This window comes from Apostichopus japonicus, chromosome 14, assembly GCF_037975245.1.
Source record: "Apostichopus japonicus isolate 1M-3 chromosome 14, ASM3797524v1, whole genome shotgun sequence".
In the NCBI taxonomy this organism is placed as follows: Eukaryota; Metazoa; Echinodermata; class Holothuroidea; order Aspidochirotida; family Stichopodidae; genus Apostichopus; species Apostichopus japonicus.
In genome coordinates this window covers 17252891-17276315 of record NC_092574.1, presented here as the reverse complement: position 1 = coordinate 17276315, position 23425 = coordinate 17252891, and the positions used below count along the sequence as shown (strand labels likewise).

Genomic DNA, 23425 nt, shown 5'->3' with positions numbered 1-23425 from the left:
ATCTAAGTAGATTAGTTAATAAGAAACAATCGATCGAATTGTGTCCTTTTATCTAGTAAACACTTATTTAGAAAAGCCAATTAAAAAATGTTCAATTTTTCTCGTGATTGTTTGAAGTGCATGATTTTACCCAGTGAGATAAGTGCCTTATGTAACGGAATGATAGTGTCTGCTTTAAGGAGCAAATAACATGTTTGCTTAGTACTATTGGCACGGAAGAAACTACAACAAGTTTGTTAAATTCCCAATTTTAAGGGTATATACAGCAAACTACTTTAATGTTAGCCTTGAGGTGTTTTAAGATGTCGTTTGTAACAGGCATTAACATCACAGGTTCACAATATTTTTTGTTGTATATCTCCTCCTTGAACAAGTATATTGTTTATTAGAAATAAACTGCAGATGCTGACTAGTTGAGATATTGATGAACTTAATTAAATCATACGTTACCTGTGTCTGGTCTGCTGTTTGGTAACGAAAAGGGAGTCGGACATATTTGACATTGTATTACAGTGAGTAGGACAGTACGATATGTACATGTACCATATGTCAGGATTAAACAGGATCTGGTCTCTGACTAATTAACAGATATCGAAGTGCTATACATGACAACTTGTAATGTTGTTAAAATCAATTTTACTAGAACTGGTGCACTTACTGTAGCATTTATTTGCTACAAGTCAATATATGAATATGGTATCTTTCAAGATTAGTTTTTTTTTTTCTGTCTTTATGCTTTATTTCAATATACAGTTAGAAAGAAAAAAAATCAATTACATAAAATGAAGCCAACCAGACTTAACCACATTGTATCACAGCAAGGATATTTATTGCAGAATTGAACAGAGTTTATATCACAGTTAACAACAGTGTCGGAGCAAATGTTACTGTACTTACTCGTATATAATTAAAAGAAATAGATTCTTTTTATATCTACATATTCAATATCTCTACCTCATGTTATAGGAGGCTTTGTAGTCAAGACCGTTAAAACGGCGATGGCTTGTATTATCAGGGCACACACACACTATACTGCTAATGGCTTTCTGTGGGGAGTTAACAATGCAAGAAATCTGTCTTCAAGTACTGTTATCACCGTTAATATTGCATACTTGTTGGTGTTAAGGAGAAAACCAATTAGAACGCATAACTTCTGCAGGTACAGTAGGTGGCTGTTTGAAGTGGAAAAAGATGTCAATTTGAAGTTTTGACAGTAGGAGGATACAGTGATGACTTGTGTAATTAAAAGCAGAAAGTAGGGAGACATTTGTGTGAGGATTTGATTCAAGAGTTTATTTATTTAGCACAGATATGGTTTTGAATTGATTGGTTCATATCTGTTTAAAATTTTATGCTACATTTACTTGTGTACACTGCTGCCCGGAAGTTTTTTTGCCATTTTCATTATATTGCTGCCCACCAATAATATTTCATATATACAAGAAAACAAAGAGTCTAGCTTTATTTACAATCTGGAATGGAAACATCATTGAAATATATATTTTGTTTTTTCTTCTTGGTGCCTATCTCCACCATTTCTAAGACACAGATAATTATATTCTAGAATTGTATCTTGTCGGGTCATGAATTTATTCACCTTTCTCTCTCGTCTTCCATCGGAATTGATCGTTACTTCAAACTTGCAGATGAGTATAGTAGTTGTGGTGATTTCTACCAGGTCATGCTGTTACCATGGTAGTGTTACCAGGGTAATATTAACCTGTCAGGGATATACGTCCATTCTATTATGCTTCAGGCGGGCATTTCTGATCCTCATAATATGCAGTTTATCTTTTCTCATGTTCTATATCCACAAAACTTTACATGAATACAATTCTAACACATGTACTCGTAGTGCTTGTAATCTTAAAATGGATGAAAACACATTTATAGTTTACCACGATATTAAACGTATGATACTGGAGGATGGTTGGAGGGGGGGGGGGGTTAGGAGGGGATGGTGGTGTTTTGTGCCACAGGGAGGAGAGTCAAACATGTTCATGTTATTGACGATGTGTAGCTGTTTCAAATGGCCTGTTTTTTGCTGGTTCATGTGAATTTCATGACATGGGACCGTCATGGGATGGTTGTGCCATGCTATGAATTCTCTGTACGAATTATCAATGCCAATCTGTTAGCTACGAAATGGGTGCACAAGAAGAATGCTGAAACTGATTATAAAACCGTAAAGCATCTTTTGATATGTTCTGGAATATTTATGCTTGTAAATATGTTATTTTTATGATGACATTTAAAGATGAATATCATTCTTTTCAGATATAAGACATTTTGTTCTTGTTTAATTTTGGAAAATTCACTGCCTTGTGTTCATTTACATCGTTGTATAGCACTTAATACTACATGTATTAAAATTAAATGCAGAATTTTGAAGAAAACATGAATAGATTAAAGCAGAAAATACAAGCCAGTTTATCTTCATGTTTTTATTAGTTTTTTATGATTTATTTTTTGTGAACTTTCTTCATAAACATCAACATAAGTACAAATCTCTGGAAGCCCCAAATGGTATGCCAGGTATGTTACTGTTAAAGGTAGTCTGTATAGGCCCCAAATTATAGCATGCTATGATTGCTAGAAGTTTTCAAAAAGCACTTTCCTGGAGGTGTTTACCCTCCAAATGGTTGTCATACATTCTAAATGAACACACAAGATTACTGAATATCCCAGTGAGGTAAATCCTCCAAGGTGGTAATGAAAACAGTATAAGAATTTTGACTAAAGGTGACCATATTTTGAAAATCTAGCATATTTGGGGTCAATACAGCTAACCTTTAAAGTCACATCATGATCATATATTGTAACAATCATTATGTTTTAAAATACATGTTTAACATTATGTATGTAAATGAAATCACAGCCTATCCGCATCGACTGTTTCTGAAGTTATATTATATGGTATCTATCATGCTGAAGTTAACAACCATGTTGAAGTACAAAACTTTGGCAATGTCTTAGTTATTGACATTTAAGTTACTTCCCAAACCCAATAAATTATTGCACCTGAAGATTCAACTTTATGAATACACAAATTTGTATCATTTTGATGAAACCTAGATACTGTACCTTATTTACTGTATTTGAAGGTAAACTTGAGCGTGTTTGTTCTCAGGCCTTGGTTTGGCATTAGTTTAAATCTGATGTCACTTTTAGAGCTGGAAATACTTGCAAAGCTTTTGTAATCACCATAGCTGAATAAAAGATGCATGTTGTTGCTATAGCGACAATTGAGATCCATACATCAAAATTCCGGCTGATTTTCAAGATAACACGACTGTGCCATCATGTTCAGCATTAACTCATTATGCAGAAAAGGTGCAATTATATCCGAAAGATTAATATGAAACTCTTGAAGTCTCTTCTCTTCAATATTTATAGTCAAAGGAAATAACAGAAAAAGCAGCTGTGGCTAAAAAAAAAAATTGTGCACTCACATACTACAGATATATTGCAAATAAGTAATAAAACAACTATTGCACTTGTTGCTTGGTACATTGAAAAGGAGAAATTATATTTTCTCTTTATTTAAAAGAAAAATACAAAACTACCTGGTTGAAGATGCACACCGGCACAAGACAAGGACAAAGTGATGGAAAAAAGTATAACCATTGTATTGACCAATAAAGGCTGATTTATCCTCCTGTTCATGGCTAGCAGTGTGTCAACAACACTATTCCCCTTTATCTCTAAATCTTATCCAATCAAATTTCTGACCCCTCTCCCCCACCCCCCCCAGGGCCTTTCCATTAAACCCCCAATTTCCAGCATGCTGTAATTGCCCAATTGAATCTCTCTTTCCTCGACCAACCCTTGATTGCAAGAATACCCACTCGACTTCTCTCATCCATCATTGGTCTGACAAAGTTTCCTCACTCCAGGCCTTAATCCATGTGAGAGGAAGAATCAGACAAATACAGCCTTTATAGAAGAATACCAAACAAGTCTAAAAAGCCTAAAATAATCATCCAGGAAGCCAATCTTTTATTCTAAAAGGAGTTCACAGCGCCAGCCAATTCTGTGTATGTCTTCCATTTGTAGAATCCTTTGAAATGTTTCAAAAACTCAATAATTATAATAATTAGCAAAGGTAGTTTTTGGCATTCAGTAGGTGCCTCCTCTGTATGTATTGCATTCCACTTCAGTTCCATCACAGTGTCTCTTCCAGTGGAGGGGAGATGGGGGAGGGGAGATGAGGAGACAGGGGGTTCCCCCAGTGTTATGACAACCCTTCAAAGTGTCCTTTAGGAGTGCTCCTTTTTGTTAATGAAAAGTACTCTTTTGCCATTTTTGTAATAAAAAACATGCCCTTTTGTTATTTAGAAAGTGAAATATTGTTGAAAAATTTAAAAACAAAATTGTTTTTAAACAGTGCCATTTAAAAAAAATCAAACAATTCTAATCTTAAATTGTGGTACAGAATGCGCAGCAGGTCCACTTTGTTGGGACATTTTGAGGTGATTTAGTGGTCTTCCTCAAATCAAAAGTTACATGTCTCGCTGCCCTTAAAAGTGTGTACCCCCCTCCCTCCCCCCTGGCAGATTCAACAACTTTCCTGCATTTGGTCTTCCTCTCTGTACAGCAAACCCACTTAAACATGATACAATCTTTGGTCTCCACGGAAATGTTTAATCTCTGTGACTGCATTTTAAGACTAGATTTGCTTCACCTATCCAAGAGAAGCAGTTAGCCAATTAAAAACACTATCATTATGTACATGATGACATATTACTAAAGGAAACACCAGCACACTCTTACATACAAACAGGATATCCTGGTGAGTATCCTAACATGTCATGCCTAAAGTTCTCTTACATACAAACAGGATATACTGGTGAGTATTGAGTATCTTAAAATGTAATGCATATGTTCTCTTACATACAAACAGGATAACCTGGTGAGTATTGAGTATCCTATTGAACATATCATGCACATGTTCTCTTACATACAAACAGGATAACCTGGTGAGTATTGAGTATCCTAACATGTCATGCATCTGTTCTCTTACATACAAACAGGATATCCTGGTGAGTATTGAATATCCTAACATGTAATGCATATGTTCTCTTACATACAAACAGGATACCCTGGTGAGTATTGAGTATCCTAACATGTGCTTACATGTTCTCTTACATAATACATAGATATATGATCTCCTATAGAGACCCCATAGTTCACTGATAGAGCATGGAATCAGGATGAATGGAATCCAATGCCCCAATATGTCCGAGGACATCTTTCTTTGTAATGATACCCTGTAGCGTTCTGCAATAAAAAAAAAGATAAAAAAATAGTGAAAGATATATGATGGCTGATTCTGATTCATTCATACAGTGAAAACGGAGACATCTTATCTAATCAGTTTACATTAACAGATACACAAAAGCAGGTACTCCCTGCAGTGTAAACCGTAGCCAAACGTTTACAGCAGCCCTACCTGTAACTCCTCCAAATCAACAATTAATTCCATCCTTTCACATGCAGCATTAGGTAAATGCTCCTCTTGTGTTATACCACAGATGTGCAAGTGAAAATATGTAGGTGAGAAAAGGGAATCTTAAAAATGCGAGTGTGCCCTTCTCATACCCCCTACAGGCTACTGGTACCCTTCCTTTACTTCATGGCATGAGATGATGTTGGTTGTTTGACTGTCACCCAGATGAAGATGGTACCATTATTTTGTCCCTTCTATGAGGCTGCTTCTCTTTCCATGCTTCTAGCTGATGCCGGTGACTCCCTCATGTGTCCACTGGAAGCGATTGGTGGCATTCCTGATTCCCCAGCCCCTTCCCCCTCACCTCTTCCCAAGATCCCACCATCCCTGTTTCTATATTAATCTGATTCTGTATCACAATCATTTCTTGATCTAAACCAACTAGTCCCCCATAGCTCAGTATAATTATATTTCCTAGGCAATGTGTAGTGTCATAATCCTGGGAATTCTTACCCATTTTGAGTAACCAGACATGTTCTCAGACCAAGTTTCCTAAAGATTTCTACCACTGTGCTAGCAGGAGTCTGGTTTGTAACTTGAAATGGGCTCTGTGTTAAAGAACAAAAGGTGACATGATAAGTTTATGTGGTGTAGAAAGTCTGAAAAATTGCCCCCCATAATGGAGCACATCATCTGAAACAAGAGCAAGTTCAGATCTATACACTTTGTAGCAATAGCATCAGAAAGTCCAATCACTGTACTACCAACTCTGTATTAATCAAAGAACATTGCCAGAGTCCGGGCAAAATCAATTGTTTTACTACCAACCCTGTATGACACTGAGAACACCATTCCCCACAACCCCCCTACCACCTCCCCTTGCCCTCCCACCTCCCCTTGCCCTCCCACCCACCATTGAATGAGGGGGTTTTACAATATTCTGATGCCACTTTGCATAGGTACATGCACCTAGTGGGATGTCTGTTGCATTTGCCATTGTTTTGTTCGTAAATAAACAGTAAGAGTTCACATGGCGTGTCCTACTATTCTTTCATTTGTGTTCGAGGTTGCCACACATTTATATCTTGTCAGGATAATTCAAAAGTTCAGAACACTGTATTACCTGGTCAACTACATATAAGAGATTGATTGAGGTTGGGGCGTCCGGCGCTGGGTACAGAGGCACGTCGTTGGTGAAGTACACTTTGGACTGGCTGACCGCATCATACTTATTCCGAGATTTCCCTAACCACAGGAAATATTTAAAATTAAATGGAATATATGAATGAATAAATGAATGTAAATGAGTATGAAAAAGATTCAGAGCCACACTAGCTACTGATGCCACTCCACGAGATTCTTATTTCTACATCTACATATTTCTAGATCTACATGAGAAGTCAAAATTACAGGGGGGTGTGAATAAACTAATTTATTGATTCATAACACAACCATCATGTGTCTAGTATTAATGCCAAGATGGCTTTACATATGCCCATAATGCTTAACTCAGTCAACTGCATTTAATCCTGGATCTTCTAGCTATACATTCAACCGCACAACTCATAACCACAGCTGTAATGATCCTCCCAGCGGGGGTCACTTGCACTATTTGGGAAAACTGAATTTCTCAAAGTAGCGCTACACATGGGTTTCAGCAACCTGGTAACCGGTTTGGGTACAAATATTTCATGACAATACAGTCTAATGTCTTTATTAGTTGACTCATTGCACATAATCAACAGAATCCATCAATTCAATACAAACTTTGTCCAACTCAAAGACTCTTGTGATATGACGTTATTTAAATTGACAGACTTTAACCATTTCTGGCCTTTGATCCCTGCTAGAAACAATAGGGGTCTTGTACTCACTATGCTAACACTACATGCTAAGTATGACATTTGTCAACAAGATACATTTTACAAGGTTTGTAGGGTTTGACCTTAAATGGCCTTTGACTTTCACCAACAACTAAAGCCATGTCACACCTTAAAAGATAAATATATGATGTACATACAAACTTTCTCCAAGTTACCATTCATGAGATATAAAGCTTTAAGATTCATAATTTGACCTCTGCTGACCTTTGACCTTCATCAGATACACATGGGACCTTGTACACTAAATTATGGGTGACCTGCATACCAAGTATGACATATGGCACCTTCTTGGATATCCTGTTTACAAGCTAGGGCATTACACACGCATATACACGAACCACCAACTTGAGTGCATAGGATAATTGCATATCTCTAAAATAACTAACAAAGTAAATTGAATTCAATTGATTGTCAACTAAAAATGCTCACTCAAAGCCTGTGCTAGTTCCTTTCTGTAAACTAATCCAACCAGCCTCTTACTCTCCTTACTGACGACAACAGGAAAAGCATTAAATGTAGTTTCTGACAGCAGTATCTCTGTTGAATAAACATTCGAAATAGAACATTGTTTTCTACAATAATTTATTCATTGACAGTGTGTATACAACAAAAGCAAATATAATTAACAAAATCTGATGAAATTAATAATGACTTAAAGGAGTACATTTGCATTTAAAAAAAAAAATAATAATAGTCTTAAGAGAAGTGTCATCTCAAACCCACAGTAAATTTACCTAGAAGTACTAATTTTCAAAGATTGCAGTTTAAAAGCCAAAGATGTAACTTCACTTTCTATATTCTCTAATGACATAAACCAGATCTATAAACAAACATTGGTGTGAATAAAACAAAATGCTGCAAAAGTTTCACATGCAAAATGATCGGAGATTGCAGCCAATATTTTTTCAAAGCAAGTATTCTGCCAGATGGAGGGAATGGGACCAGGGCATAATTTAGTGTTCAAATGTTAGAAGTGCATTTTCGAAGGCTATAAGCCTCATACAACGGTTACTGTGTATAAAACCTGCTACACATCTTTGTACTTGAAATGCAATTTGTCAATTTTGAATGGCATTTTGCAATGCAATACATGATAAATTAGTCCCTGGGGACTTGGTGATTATAATTAAAACTAAGTATTCTGGAAGAAGGAGGAGGCAACTTTTATAGTTTATCAATTCAAGTATCCTGAGATGGGAGGAGGCAGGCCAATACTTTTTGGGATTGGAGGGAGGGGAGAGGAGGGAGATATTACTAGTCAAATCAAGTATCCTGGAAGGCGAGAAGTCCATTCTTATAGTTTATAAGTCAAGTAAACTGGGAGGGATGGTCAGTGAAGTAGACAATAATAACAGTTATGAAATCCTGGCTTTTTCTTCATCTTGACATGATGGGACAATTCCTTGAGGAGGAAGAAGAGCATTTAACACTTCTCATTTTCTTTGACTATAATTTGGCATATGGGGCCAGGGCTTAAAATTCCTTGTCTGAATGGAAGGATCAGGTATAAGCTCTAATATTTGCCAGAGCCAAGGATAGATCATAGGCTGAGTCAAGACAGATTTGACTGAGTAAAGCTAGATTGGGCTGATTCACGTCATGTTAGGCTGAGTCAATCTAGACTAGTAACTTACCGATATCTTCCATGGTCATGTTATCTTGTGTAACAACAGCAAGTTCTGGCATTCCTCTCCTGTGATTACAAATAATAACAACTTAAAAATTAACAGGGCACTGATATGAGGAAAATCATTTCCAGGAACCCATTATAAAATTTTAAAAATTTTCCTTAATTGTGAGAAGGGCATGCTATCATGATTATTATACCTCATCATAATGCCTGCAAACAAGTAATTGTTTTCCAAGCCACCGCCTATGTATATACCAGAGGCGTTGAAGGTCAGGTTGGGACCTGAGAAAAAGTATGTCACCTTTTGGCATTCTTCATTCATACAGAATTCATGTTGAAAATGAAATTAAAAATTCTTTGTATTATATATTTACGACACTCTCCTGATTTTACTGAGCCCCCTACTTGAAATGCGGGGGCCCAAACCGTAGGTCCCTTGACTTCCTCTTGCCTGTCGTGGTAATTACATACAATAGTTATGGGCTCTCATGTAGCCTCAAAATCTTAAGACCATAGGTTCACTGCGACACACTGACTATACGTTAATAGATATGTAAATCAATTGGCCATATTAACATATACGAGCATGAAATAATCTTTAACCTCTGACCTGGGTCTCATGACATCTGAAGCTAAGGTGTTATGGATAAAGTCTCTCTTACTGTCCAGGAATGGGTAATCATTCAACTCTATGTGACTGTCGTAACTGATGCAAAACTTAAGGAAAACAAGTTAGAAAACCTTTTTCCTTGAACTGTAAATTACCGTCAAATATCTGCAATAATGCACATACAACAAAATGTAATGAACATTGAGTAATAAAGAGTTAATGATAAACAGTCAGCTGTAGAAAACTATGTTTGTTTGGTTTTGTAAAAAATTCACTTCCAGAAATGTCTTCTCCAAAGTTAGTAACCCACTTAAGAAAAATTCTCGCATGTCAAGAAATTTGAATATGCTGGAAAAATGCCACTAAATGTGAAATAATGCTCAAATTTGAAGATGCCATTAAGGGTCAACATGTCTGCCAACCTGAGAGGATCATAATGTGAAACCCTCTATGAGTGTTGGCAGTTCTCATTAATATGATGATATAGTGTGTAACTCAATTGGATCATTGAGGTATGGAATATTTCACCACCAGTTAACATCAATAATTATAAAGGATACATTCCTCCCTTGGTGAAGGCATCTCCAACCCATTTACTTATCACCACGGCAACCATCAAAGGGACGATATAAACTAGTCCACCAGTCAGCTCAAACATTATCACAACCAGAGATACTGGAGGGAGAATCGTGAGTGGAAAAGCAAAGTTAGGCACAGCGTCAAAAACACAAAAGAAAAAAAATGAAGAAAATGCAGCAACCAATGACCAATCAAGTCAGACAATATGTGTCTGCTGCGTGAAACTAAAGAGCACAAAAGGTCATGTCGTATGCATCCTACTTTTGACATGGTATGTTCACAGTGCACAAATATGTTTGGCTGAAAGAGCAATGAAGCCAACAAACTCAGGATATGGTTTTGTGCACCGGCAACTGACCTAAATAGCTTGACGTGATCCGATTTCAAAGCAACTTGGGAGATATATTCAGAGAAAAGTACATTTTTACATAGAGATATGAGTAATAGCTAATGAGATTCTATTGACTAATTGAAAGCAATAACTTTAAAGGAACTGGAATGGGATTTGAATCATTCAACATAAGTTAATCTTGCTCACAAGTTTTAATTGATTTATCCCTAAATGTAATGAAACCCTAAACTTTCAATAACTACCTCCTTTCAAGCTGTAAAGGTAACAAGCAGCAACTCTTTAACAAAATCATGTTCACAACACTACAGATTGCAGCAATATTATGTTAAGAGGGACTGCGTTTTGTGTACTTCCACATTCAGTGATTCTGAAAGACCCTTATTCACTCAATTAAGAGCAGCTGAGTAAACTCAATCGGATAATTAAGCACCACTAGTATAAGGACATGAACATCTCATTTGTAAACAAAGGTCCCGTCGATATGTGTGAGCTAACTGATGATGTAAGTGTAGTATATATAGTAATGATATTAATTGTTATAGTAAACCAACCAGCCTGTGTTTACAGAGTGCTAGCTATTATCATTACGACAGGGATAACAGAAAATCACGAAGGAAACAATGATCATGTGGCACAAGAGTTTTGACCATTTTTCTAGGATCCAATCATAGGAATTGGTAATGGGGGTGAGGTGGGGGGGGGGGGGGAATGAAGTACACAAAATGTATGGGTTCTTTACATTGTAGTCTCTGCTGTATTAAATCTTTTCCACTGACCTGTCATTCTGGTCACTCCTCCAAGACAGGCTGCTGCTCCCACCATAGCATAGAGACCAGCAGTGATACATTTACCTGTAGCACTACAAGATCTGAAGATAAACCACGCTGGGTGATTGCTGTTGTTACAAGAGAAATGAATCAATAAGTGAAACAAATTGACTGTATTCATAACTAGGGAGTCAATAGTTGACGGTTTGTTTGAAACCAAAAAGCTACCAATATCTCAGTTAAGATGCAATAAAGAGCAGTGTATTTCGCACAATATCTCCCCTTACCAAACACTTTGTCATCATTGTTGTACAGGTCAGACAGACAAGTCTTAACATATAATCTCTTTATTACAACACTGTTACTTCAAGTAAGAACGGAATATCTGAGGGAGGCTAAATGTGTGTTGAGCTTAAGAGACGCAATAATATTCATCATAATAGTACATTTCAAAGTCAATCCATTTTTTGACCTTACAGCCATTCTGTATACTCCTGTCAGACTACAGGATGCAACAAATTGGGCTGCTTCACTCTCTCTCTCCTTGGCTTTGTACTGCGCAACTATCTATTCTTCTATTGTATCAAACCTATAGTAAGGATTGTGTGTGTTTTGATTACCTGGGAGTGTGATGCAGTGGCACAATAGTTCAGAGGATAAATTGTTTAAGACTATATTTTCAGAGCCTGATTCCCTATTCAAAGAGATCATATGCATTGTACATTGTTAGATGCTACAAGACAAACAACATAGTCAAATGGAATCATAGTATTTGCCTCTAAGTTCACAGTGTATTTTATACCGTGAATCTCACTGATTACCAGCAAATGCCATAACTGAGGGGTTAATCATAAAGTATATCACCTTAGTTTTCTCTTTATTTTCACTTATATCCCAAGAATTGTTAGCATTGAAACAAAGAATACACTTCCATATTGTCACTGCCTGTCTGCCTGCCTGTGATTATATTATAAGCTAAAATGCTTCATTTGCATTCAACTTACAAAGCCATTTGTTCCATAGAGACACCAATTATCCTACCGGCTATGGCACCGACAGCTATCGTTGGTATAAACAAACCGGCAGGAACCTGAATATAAAGAATTAATACTAGCAGAAACTATCAAGGGAGCAGCTACAAATTACCTCACCCTTCCAAGATCCCAAATGAACAATGAAATATCTTTATGGTAATTCTTTAAATTGAATGATGTTATCTTTCAAACGTTAGTACAGTTACATGGTTTATTTATGTGTGCAACCTTTGTTTTATTACATGCATTGTTCAGTATTTTTTTTCTTTTCTTATTGTCTTTGTACGGGGGGTCTGCCTTGTAAGAGCCTCGGCTTTCTCAGACCTCCTCCACTTGTCACATACATTTTCTTCTATTATTGTGTAATATATTTTGAATGTGGAAACAAATAAATGAAAACGAAATGAAATCAAGATTTTGCAAGACTGACATAAGGTACAAAATGCATTATAATGAGACTTTGACTAACATAAATACCCTCCACATTGCAAGATAGAAACGAAATTGATAAATGAACCATGGCATTGTACATATCAATATGTGATCCCACCAACATTAATAAGTTATTAGTTACATCAGTAACAAATGTTAAGGCAGAGAACATATTTATCATAAATCAAAGTGATGATCCTTAATTACTATAATACCATTGCATAGATGGATGGAAATGAACACATGAAAAGTATACAGTGTCTTACTTTAATTCCAAAGGTAAACACTGTAAGTGCTGCTTTAACAACCAGAGCGAAGGAGAGCTGCCACAGAGCGTTCTTCAGACCAGGCCGTGCTGCAGCAGACGGATAAATGCTTTGGTCTACTCTTGTAAAATTTCTTTGGTAATCGCTGAAAAAGATTTGCATGAAAAAGAAAAAATGCAAAAGTTCATAGTCATACCTAAAACTTTTGCTTCATTAAGAACTACATGGAATTCCAGTGCATCTCTCTATCTTGTTCCCCTTTTGCTTTATCATTTTGCTATCATATACACTCTTGTCTGTTTTCATTGTTTACATTGTTGTCTGTTGTAAAAGGATGAAGTGTAACTTTACAAGTTTAATGGAGTTTCTTTTGAGTTTTCACAAGTTCAAATTACAAAATGTATTGAAGTAATGCCTCCAATTCTTAACCTATATGACTTTATGCTCAGGTACACTGCTTGCTTCATAAGAATTCTGACAAAAAGTTGAATCTCCCTACCCGATCCCCACCGATATGAGGTGGCATACTCCATATAGTGTCTATATCAACACCCAATGTTCTCCTTCAGGAAAAGTGCTTAATAACAATAGGAAAACATCTTTTCCAATGTTATCAAACAAGATTTGTTTTTTTGTGGCTTAAATGTCAACGTGCACAAATGGAAGCTACATAAGGTATGAAGATTTTGGGAAAATGAAGCAGTTTTAGACTACCTTAGGCCTTTTTAGAGCAATGTAGGAAAGTTGATTACTGGTAAGCAAAGAGGTTTGTATGCAAAAAAAAATGCAAAAGTTGAACTCTTGTTGCTAAAAATCTACATGATCATGATACAGAATATTTAAGATAACACGATCGAATGGGCGATGTGTCAGCTATCCAGTGAGGGGGTAGCTTTTTACTCCCAGTGAGAACCTCTTACAAGGCTTTAGAGACCACATTAGTTTGACAATACAGTGTGCATGTCAATGGAGAATTTATATTGAGGATGTTACCACAAAGGCATGCTAGGTGTCGATAAGTATCTCACATTTGACAGGATTGATGTGACCTTTGACATCCACTAATAAACCAGATTCCATGTTGCAGGGGGAACAAGACACTGATGGGCTTCCATTGGTTTTGAGGTCAGCAGAAGAAATTGAAGATGACTGATAAGTTGTTTCAGGAAAAGTGTCAAAACAACAAATGTTAGGGCAATCTATTGCTAGCCATTGTTATTCATACACAAGAAGCAAACAAGCATTCTGAGAACTACCTCGCTGAATAATGTATTAACCTACTTTCAAGTATTGAGAATTCAATTTCTTTCCTTCACTTTCGTTTAAGTTCAGATAATTTTCTAATTTTCCTTTTAACAAGATTACAACTTACCACAAGTCTGTGTCATCCTCTGGTCCGCATTCCTTGAATAAATTAGCTATAAGACGGCTGGAGTTCTGTCTAGTGTAGGGATTCGGGTAACTGACGATTGCAGTAATTAATGCAAGGATCACAACCTTAAACAAACATAAGACAAAACAGGACAGAAATGAAAATTAATCTTGTTATCAAGGCCAAGGCCTTCTTACCTGCCTTTATAATACTTAACACCTGGTCATTGGTAACTTGTCACACCCACACACTGAAGTATGTACAATCCAAGCAGTCGCTCTCAGTGCACCATGGTGGGTCACAACTACACTTCCCCTGGTATAGAGGACATCCTATGGTGTGCAGCCACAAGCTGGTGCACACATACTATAGTAACCAGTTACCCTTCAGGTTCCCATTGTATACACCATATGAATACCGGCAATGGAGATTAATTAAGTGCCTAATTGCCCAAGGACACAATGTTATGATCTAGCCAGGACTCCAGTCCATTCTCTTATCCACTGACCACAAAACTCCCTCAAGTTCACAAGAATAAAACTCTCTGTCGTCTGAAAACATGTACTATTTGTATTTGTTTTATTTGTGAGAGCTGGCAGATCTGACAACTTGAAATACCATATTGTAGGTCTACATTACAATAAACCCAAGGTCTTTAAATAAATAAACAAATAAAAATAAATAAATATAAAAATACAATAAAACTATTTAAGATCTAGAGTAAGACAAAACCAATGTGTATTGAACTACAACATCAGTAGAAAGGTCCAGTGTGTGTGTGTGTGTCTGGGGGGGGGGGGAGGGGGGGCATAGCACAGTAAATGTACTGAAGGAATAAAGTAGATACAACTAATTGCCAACCTCTAGTACTGGATATCTCTTGAGGTTTGAGTTTTTTCTGTATCTGCACCACCAAAGATTGAGTTTGATAAACATGGCGCCATACAAACCCTGAAAGAAAAATAGAAAATATACACCTAAATTCACCTTAATTTGTTTTCAAAAAATATATCAATTTCACTAAGTACTTCATGTGACATATCATATATCACATATCACAAAGTCTTTCATGTGAGATATGATCATGTAAATAACTTGCCATGATTGGAAGACCAGAACACAAACCGTGTGAAAATTGTTAATTTTTATCATTTAAGTTGGTCCTTAAGACATTGCATTTTGTACAAAACCCTTTACCCTTTTCTGTCAAAGTAGTTGACAGAAATTTGGCAATCAATAATTGTTTGTTTTTAGAAACAAAAAGTATTCATGTTTTTCTGCATTTAACAGTACCAAAAATAATGAGACAAATACTGTAAATTAATCAAAGTGAGAAGTAAACATCTCAGCAGAGATTCTGTAGCCCTGGCAGCCAAACTCTCTCATTAAGGTCTAAAACCAACTGATTAAAAAAAGACAAGAACAACTAAACATTGAATGAAAACAAAACTTGCAAAATGTTTTTATTTCATAGCAACATCTTAACTTTGAGATGTTGACTGATGATTATTTTAGCGTGTACGTACCCCTAAAACTCCCAGGACGGCAAACGGAATTAGTTCATAGAAAGACCACGGTGTGTCATATTCCACGTAGAACATCACCAAGTGATCCGTACCGAATGGGTTGATCCATCGGAGAATGGAAGCTGCTACCAAGGCACAAAAGAAGGACCGCCAAAGGGTTTTAAGAGGAAAGTAGTAGCTCACCTGGAATGTAAACAAAAGAGAATCAAGCGTAATAAACGACAGATCACATCATTTTTCGCCTGTTATCAGAGTTCATCGTCAGACAACCTGCTCTGCTGTATTTTCAGGAACAAAATTGTTATGAGGACAAGTCTATTGATATGTCACACTGTGCTGAAGCTTTTACATATTGAATCTACATCTTTTCTTGATATTGAATGGAACTTGAAATATTAAACTCACCTCCTCTAAGCTGAACAAGACTCCACCTATTGGGGCTCCAAATGCCACAGAAACTCCCGCAGCAGACGCAGCGGATAGAATCTGAAAGTGGGATAAAAAAACAGAGACAAATTCACACGGCTTGATGCAATTTTCCTCTGCGTTTCTTTGTGTTATTTTTTCGAACAATATTTGTCCTTTTCACTTGTTTCATATTCTTCCTGAATGCACTGTGTACTACTTTTCATAATGAACTTCATCTGCCTTTGTTTTTTACATAAATTAATAAAACAAAGTGAAAAAAAGACTAATTAATGATTGAGGTACGTCAAGGTTCGACTATCTATTAAATTATTTGAATCATCTGATATGTAGGTGTAAATAGTTGTGAGTTTGAATTTGGCTTTCGATACTAGTTCTCTCTTACATTTTCTCAAAATATATTGGCATTTTGTTGCCTCATAAATGGCATGAACATATTACCCAATATAAAACTGACTGAGGTGAACACTCATGATGGTACCAATGGAAACCCATGTAAAAATTAATTATGGTGAACCATTCACAATGATACAAGCATAGAACCCATGTAAAACCCACATGCTGCACACCTGATTGACTCACCTCTCGTTTTTTAGCTTCATTCAAATGATACTTTGGAAACAGATATGCAAAGAGATTACCACAGCAACAAGCCACATGGACCAATGGGCCTTCTTTACCCAGACTGAGACCAGCAGCCACAGCAAGTACCATAGTGACCGACTTTGTAATCAGAGTCCAAACGCCAAAGTAACCTCTTATGATGAAACCACTAAGAATGGTCTTTATCTATCAAAAATATTCAAATTAAAATGAGTCATGTAATGTTTGTAGAGAGTAGATCTTGGACATGTTCTAATCACATTCTAACAACAACAAAGTTTCTTATATCTTTCAATATTTTAATTTAAAAAAAAAGAAACAAAAAAAGTTTACAATGTCAGGAGACCAATATAAGGTACACCAGACTGTTCCATTGGTTTTTATAGGGTTTTAAAATAAAACTGGCCTATCTGATCTGAGAGTGCTACCAATCGAGTCTTTGTGTTCATATTTGGTTTGACAAATAACTTTCTTGAGATACAACAATCTAGTCACTGTATTTAGTATGTATTTTGTGCCCTTGTATTTGTTTGCAAGGATAAGTTTAGTGATAACCTCAAACAGCTGCTCAATATTGTTGAAACTATATCAATGAAGGAAAATGTAAGAATGGGTTTTATTTTTAAGCCTTACTTCAGGGATACCAGATCCACTGGCATAAGGTGCAAAGGCCCTCACAAACAACACTGCAAGCGATGCCATGGAAACGGAGAGTAACACAAAACAGATGTAATTGATTATGTAGCTTCCAGCATTGATGGATTTGTCACGGAATATTTCGGACCAGGTATACCATTCGCTGCAGCCTTCCTCGCCAAAGGCTGTGTTATTTTGAAACCAGCAACACTCCTCCTGGTTTAACCAAAATGCATTGGCACAGATTCCTAGTTTCACATCGCTCAGCCAACTAGCACCAATATCGATGATACCGGCACAAAGACCTGAAACAGATTGAAGCAACTCACATTAAACTTATCCCTGTGGCCAAAGACAACACCAGAGGATTAAATCTGGAGGGTATGCTATGCCGGTGAGTGGCGGGGGGGGGGGGGACCACACAAACTTCAGAGGGCAGTGGGATAGGTGACTTTGATTTGAAGAAGTAAACCAAAAATCACCTTACAACATACTGAAAAACTGAAGCCTCTTTGCATTCTGTGCCACAAGTTCCAACTCAGCTCAGTTGTTCTTTACCTCTGCTTTGCAGACTGTTGTGGCGACCAAATGCCAAGTTTGCTTTGAATTTACAATGACCAAACTTGTACAAAATAAAAACGTTTAGAATAATATTCCTGATACAGTTATGGTCAGGAGAACTACTGCAGCTTTGCAGGCACAGTTTCTTCTCCTCACTTCGACGTAAAGGTGCGAGACAATATCAGTTATGCAAGACAATTCAGTTATCGATTTTTAATTACCATAAAAGAAATTGGTGACACATAATGTTTAACAAATTTAAGGGCACATTACTCATAAACTTCTAAGAAAAGAAAGGGGACAAAGATTGGAAAGGAAAATGTTCAAAATGCTAGCCTTTCTTGCTAGGGAGGAATACTTTTGTTCGATTTTTTCTCTGATTGTTTTACATAGCTTCTTTACCAGTTGCGAGTCCCACCAAGGAGATGACGATCCAACCAGCTCCACTATACAGGTAAAAATATATCTTGTTTCTCAAGGAGTCATGCCTCTTCTTCAAGATCTCCTTCCTCTGGTTACGGTATTTCTGTACGTCTCTCACCCAGTCAATGGTGTGAAAATCATCGTACTGAGAGGTAGAGTCCACGGATAAAATGTCCTGAAATGCTCCGGTGCTCTCTTTACGATTGGTGCCTGATGAGAAACAGTAATATAAACACTTTGTTCTTTTCAAAAAGTTATCTACTGTTAAACCTTCTGTTAAGTCCTTCACATTGCTTCAGCATAGTACTGTGATACTTCCTACCAAGTCACCAACAATTGAGACCGATGGTCCACAAACTATAAAAAGTGACCAAAAATAAGGTCACAAAGATTTCTTCTTGAGGGTCCCAGGAGTTTTCCAAACATTGGGGAAACTTACCTATAGTTTTTCTGAACTTAGTATCTATAAACCAAGCTAGCTTTCATGAGTTCAAAACATCCATTCTATGGGGTGGGGTCTGGTGGGTTTTGCCCCCAATATTCATGGAAGTTCCTAGGTCGTGAGCCTTAAAGTTTGAGGGTGGCTGATCTAGACTTGTGTAGATCCATCCAACGGGCTTCATGATAGATCTGTTTCTTCTGTCAATCTGACTTATATAGTGGAATGAATCTAACGAACTGGATTTAATCCACCAAGACTATGATTTTAACTTTTGTTAACTTTCAAGTTCAATTGATCTTAAAGTGATAGACTGAAGAAATAAATAAATAAATATTTATAAAACCTTCAATAATGCCTACCACCCCATCTTCGATGATCTCCTCGTTGCCATGTAGCGACACCAAGACCCGAAACATCAAGTAACTGCTCATCTTCACCTTCACTTGGGGAATCATCAAGTTCCATTGTTCTGTCAAAATAGTAAACAAGAAGTACTCTCTGTGTTTCTAATTTTTTTAATCAAACTGCAAACTTTTTAGAAAAGACGTTATATTCAACCGAGAAGTATGGGAAAGTTACTTATCCAGTACTAAGCCATTGGTTTGGACAATGGATTAATACTGTCTGGTTTCATGTTCAATGTTCTCTTCTCTATTGTGCAAGTTTCAATCCACTTTGGGGATCAAGTTCAACTTAATCAAGTTTTAAATATCCATTGAAGAAGAAATATAAGACTCATCATAGTCACTTCAACAGATGACCAGTACCTAATTTACATATAACAAAGTAGTCTTATGCCAAACAAGACACCTCAAATTTACAACATTTCATATGATATAACTTGGCTACTGATGGCCAATGTAAATAACCCTCAATATTTTCTCTTCAAACTTTATAATTGGTTAAATCTTGCAGAAAGTCTGTATTCTATTCTGACTTTTAACCTTGACAAACTAGGCATCAAGTAACTGGGTAGATCCCGACACATATATGTTGCCCTCATAGGCATTTGTGTGTTATATAGTACACAGGTATGTAAATTAGAAACACATTTCAGTAAATGTGTGGTGGCATGCAATTGTAACAGAGACAAATTTATTCTATAACCTTGAATGTTACCCAATACTAATTTGTATGTCAAACATACATGATATATACAATATGACTACAATTTTATAATGATGACCACATAACCATAAACAGCAGAACCCTTCATTCTTCTACTGCCTTATATATCGAATAGATTACCAACAATTATATAAACGTCTGATTGTATCAATATTCACAACAATAAACGTCCATTAGGCTAGCGCTTGTTTGAAATTGAAAACTATTGATTTCCACTTCACCATAACATAAACAAAGTGAACATATAACATTTGAATATACAATACAAATTATACATTCCATAGGAATCAAACAATTGATATATACAAATGATGTGAAGTGTGGGGAGACCTGGCAGAAGCAGAGCTTATCGAGGCCAGGCCACCAACAAAAAACACACACAACCCCCCCCCCCCCGACCCCCACCAAAAAACATGTAAACATAGGAAAAGAAACTAGAAACTTTACACATGCTTATTTAATAAAGGCCATTTTAGTTGTTTTTTTAAAAAGTAATAGTGATTTTGAACTATTGACCTGGGTATCTAGGGTATTCCAAAACCTAGGACCAGTGTATCTAACAGTTAGTTATGAAGTTGCTGAATACAGTATATGTTCTTAAAATAGATTTGACTGTTGTCTGGTATGATGGTCATGAATTGTATTAGTAGGAGTGAAAAAAGATGAAAACTTTGTTGAAAGCAAGCATTCCCGCCACTTGAACATAAAAATACCCAACTGATAATGATAAATGTCAAAAATTGTCAGTAACTTAAGCTCACTAAATAAATGGAAGGTATGATCATGATAAGATGCATTTCAAATTATTCTTACAGCTCTTTTTTGTAGGAGAAAGAGGGAGTTTACATTATTGGGAGAAGACTTCACCCAGGATATAGCACAATAATGAAGATGAGGAATTATTAAGGCTTTATAAATAGAGAGTACGCTGTAGAATATTATTTGGAATAAATGATTTAATTTATACATGACACCTACAATTCCATTTATTACGGACATATGAGCAATTGACTCCTTTCTACTCCCCACAAATACACCAGTTGAAATTCTAGCTGCAGCAAAAGCTTTTGATGAAAATGTACAAAGGCATACTGTATGAGTAGCAATTACAGATTAAGATCTTCACACTTTGTTACAATGCCAGGATTATTTACGTTGCAGTGTTTGCATCACTTTTAGATTTGTTAATTTTCAGAAATCCCCTAAATCCGCAATTGTGACAAGGACATTTATGACAAATTAACTCATTGAATTAAACAATGATGAACAGGGAACTGATCAGCCAATTTGACGTTACTTAACACTGATTAGAACTTAAAAACAAATGCTAGTTTATATATTTATTTCTGAACACAAGATCGTCAAATAACCAATTTATAAACATTCAGAATAATACCTGTATATACAATCATTTACGTAGAAGCCATAATATCGCATTAGGCCTATATGGGTGTCTTATTTGATGAAACTGCTATATTATCCAAACTTTCTTGATTATCCGAACTACCTTCGGTCCCTACCAGTTCGGATAATCAGGGTTTCTTGCAATACAAAAAGCTAATGTTACTGTGTCTTCAGCCATTGGTATTTACGCCTATGCCTAGATGTCAAGGTCTACCTGTATTTTATGTAGGCCCTACAGTACCTTGAGGCTTGACTTCAAACCAAGACAAAATAGCCTAGGCCTAACATCATGCCTATGGAGTACTGACGTGCTCTAGTCTAACCTAAGTTTGAGTTAGTTTAACGGTGGTATGGTTCGTAAATTTTAAGATCACGCGCGTCATTATTAAGTTATCTCACTTATGCCGTAAATAATGTAAAAACAGGTCCTTAAGACCCGTTAAATTATACACACATGTTCGAAATACTGATTTCTTACAACGCCAACCGTTGAAATAATAACATTCTGTGGATACGAAACTACGGTTCTAGACTTTGTTCCTGTAACAAGTGAATTGCGCAATCACAACATTCGCTTCTATGGCAGGCCAAATGACTATCCAGGTTCCAACCAGGACACCATTGTTATTGTATTAGGAGAGTTCATTGAACTTAGACCTCTAATTCTTAGCAAGTCAAAGTTTTGCAAGGTTCTCCCTGTCAAATATTGTAAATACCTAGGTGCAACCAGTAATACTAGTATGAGTTGTATCACTGTGAATCACTGCAAAAAGGAACGTGTAATTAGTGTTGGGATCAAAGGACTGATAACAAAAACATTGAACTAAAGGACAAATTGTGTGTGTATCCAATTGTGGTCAATACTACTAATCTGTAACATACACAGGTAGTGTAACATGGATATTATGGTTACAGACAGTGTGACTCTCAGTTAGAAAAGAAAAATATTCCAATTTTCTTCAAAGGTTTTTTGTTTTTTTAAATCATCAATTTGTTGATTTATCCTTTAAACCAGATATATTTGGAATGTTTGCATAGCTGCCAAAGCACTCTTAATTTAAAATTTGTCAAACAGCAACTTTTTTTGTAAAAATATTGTTTTCCTCTGTGAATAGGTAAATTAAACTTCTACAAGAAATCGAGAAACGTTTCAGCCGAATTGCCATGATGACATCATTCATTCTGTTGTTGCTAGATGCATGCAAAATATCACCAAATTGACATTCATATCTTTGCCATGATATATGCTATGACATTGTGGCCTTGGCCTACTGTTTTCTAGCATTTTTATTTAGCAATAAAATTCAGCCACCAGGATATCCCTCGAATTAACATAAATTGAATGTACCTTCCACCACTGCCAATTATACACCATTGAAAGTAGTATCAGCTAGCAGTCGATTAAACTTAATATTAATGCTTTTTTTTAATATGTTTTACTTGAGATATTCCAACTAAGTATTGTAATGATTTTGATCTTCTGAACCTGATGCAAAATAGGTACCATCCTCACCCCTATACAATTGTTTTTCAGTGGGAAAAGGGTTACCATATATCCTGATTTCTCCGTTGACTATGTCCTTCTTATTTATTTATTTAAGTGGTTCTACAAAATGTTTAAAAATGTGTGAAGTTTTTGATAGTTCTGACACTTTTAATAAATAAAGTGAAAATACAGTGGCAATCTAGCTACTCTCATTTGTCTAAATGAGCCACATTGCTTGGGAGATTATGTGAACCCCAAAAAGCAATTCTATTTATCAGCAAAGTCTGCAAGATTTACTGTCAATTGTTAGCATCCAGAGGATTTATGAGAGACTCCCGAGCGTCCCCCTCCCCTATGGATGGATTTATCAAAGGAAGTTTGACATTCTGACCATAATGATTTCCTTTCAATTTGAA

The 23425-nt window shown here is 36.3% G+C and overlaps 1 protein-coding gene across 1 annotated transcript; it reads right to left on the bottom strand.

The window, feature by feature from the left end:
• Nucleotides 1-2590: 2590 nt before the first annotated feature.
• On the bottom strand, nucleotides 2591-22102 carry LOC139979484 (H(+)/Cl(-) exchange transporter 4-like). The gene is made up of 19 exons (XM_071990324.1): nucleotides 21978-22102; nucleotides 19351-19460; nucleotides 18529-18759; nucleotides 17563-17870; nucleotides 16909-17115; nucleotides 16306-16386; nucleotides 15901-16083; nucleotides 15236-15325; nucleotides 14375-14499; nucleotides 13003-13147; nucleotides 12275-12360; nucleotides 11280-11398; nucleotides 10133-10247; nucleotides 9573-9668; nucleotides 8967-9025; nucleotides 7762-7869; nucleotides 6573-6694; nucleotides 5963-6057; nucleotides 2591-5280 (listed from the first exon to the last, which is right to left on the bottom strand). The coding sequence occupies exons 2-19, from the start codon at nucleotides 19454-19456 to the stop codon at nucleotides 5190-5192; spliced, it is 2367 nt and encodes a 788-aa protein (XP_071846425.1). The 5' UTR covers nucleotides 19457-19460; nucleotides 21978-22102; the 3' UTR covers nucleotides 2591-5189.
• Between the last annotated feature and the right edge of the window lie 1323 nt (nucleotides 22103-23425).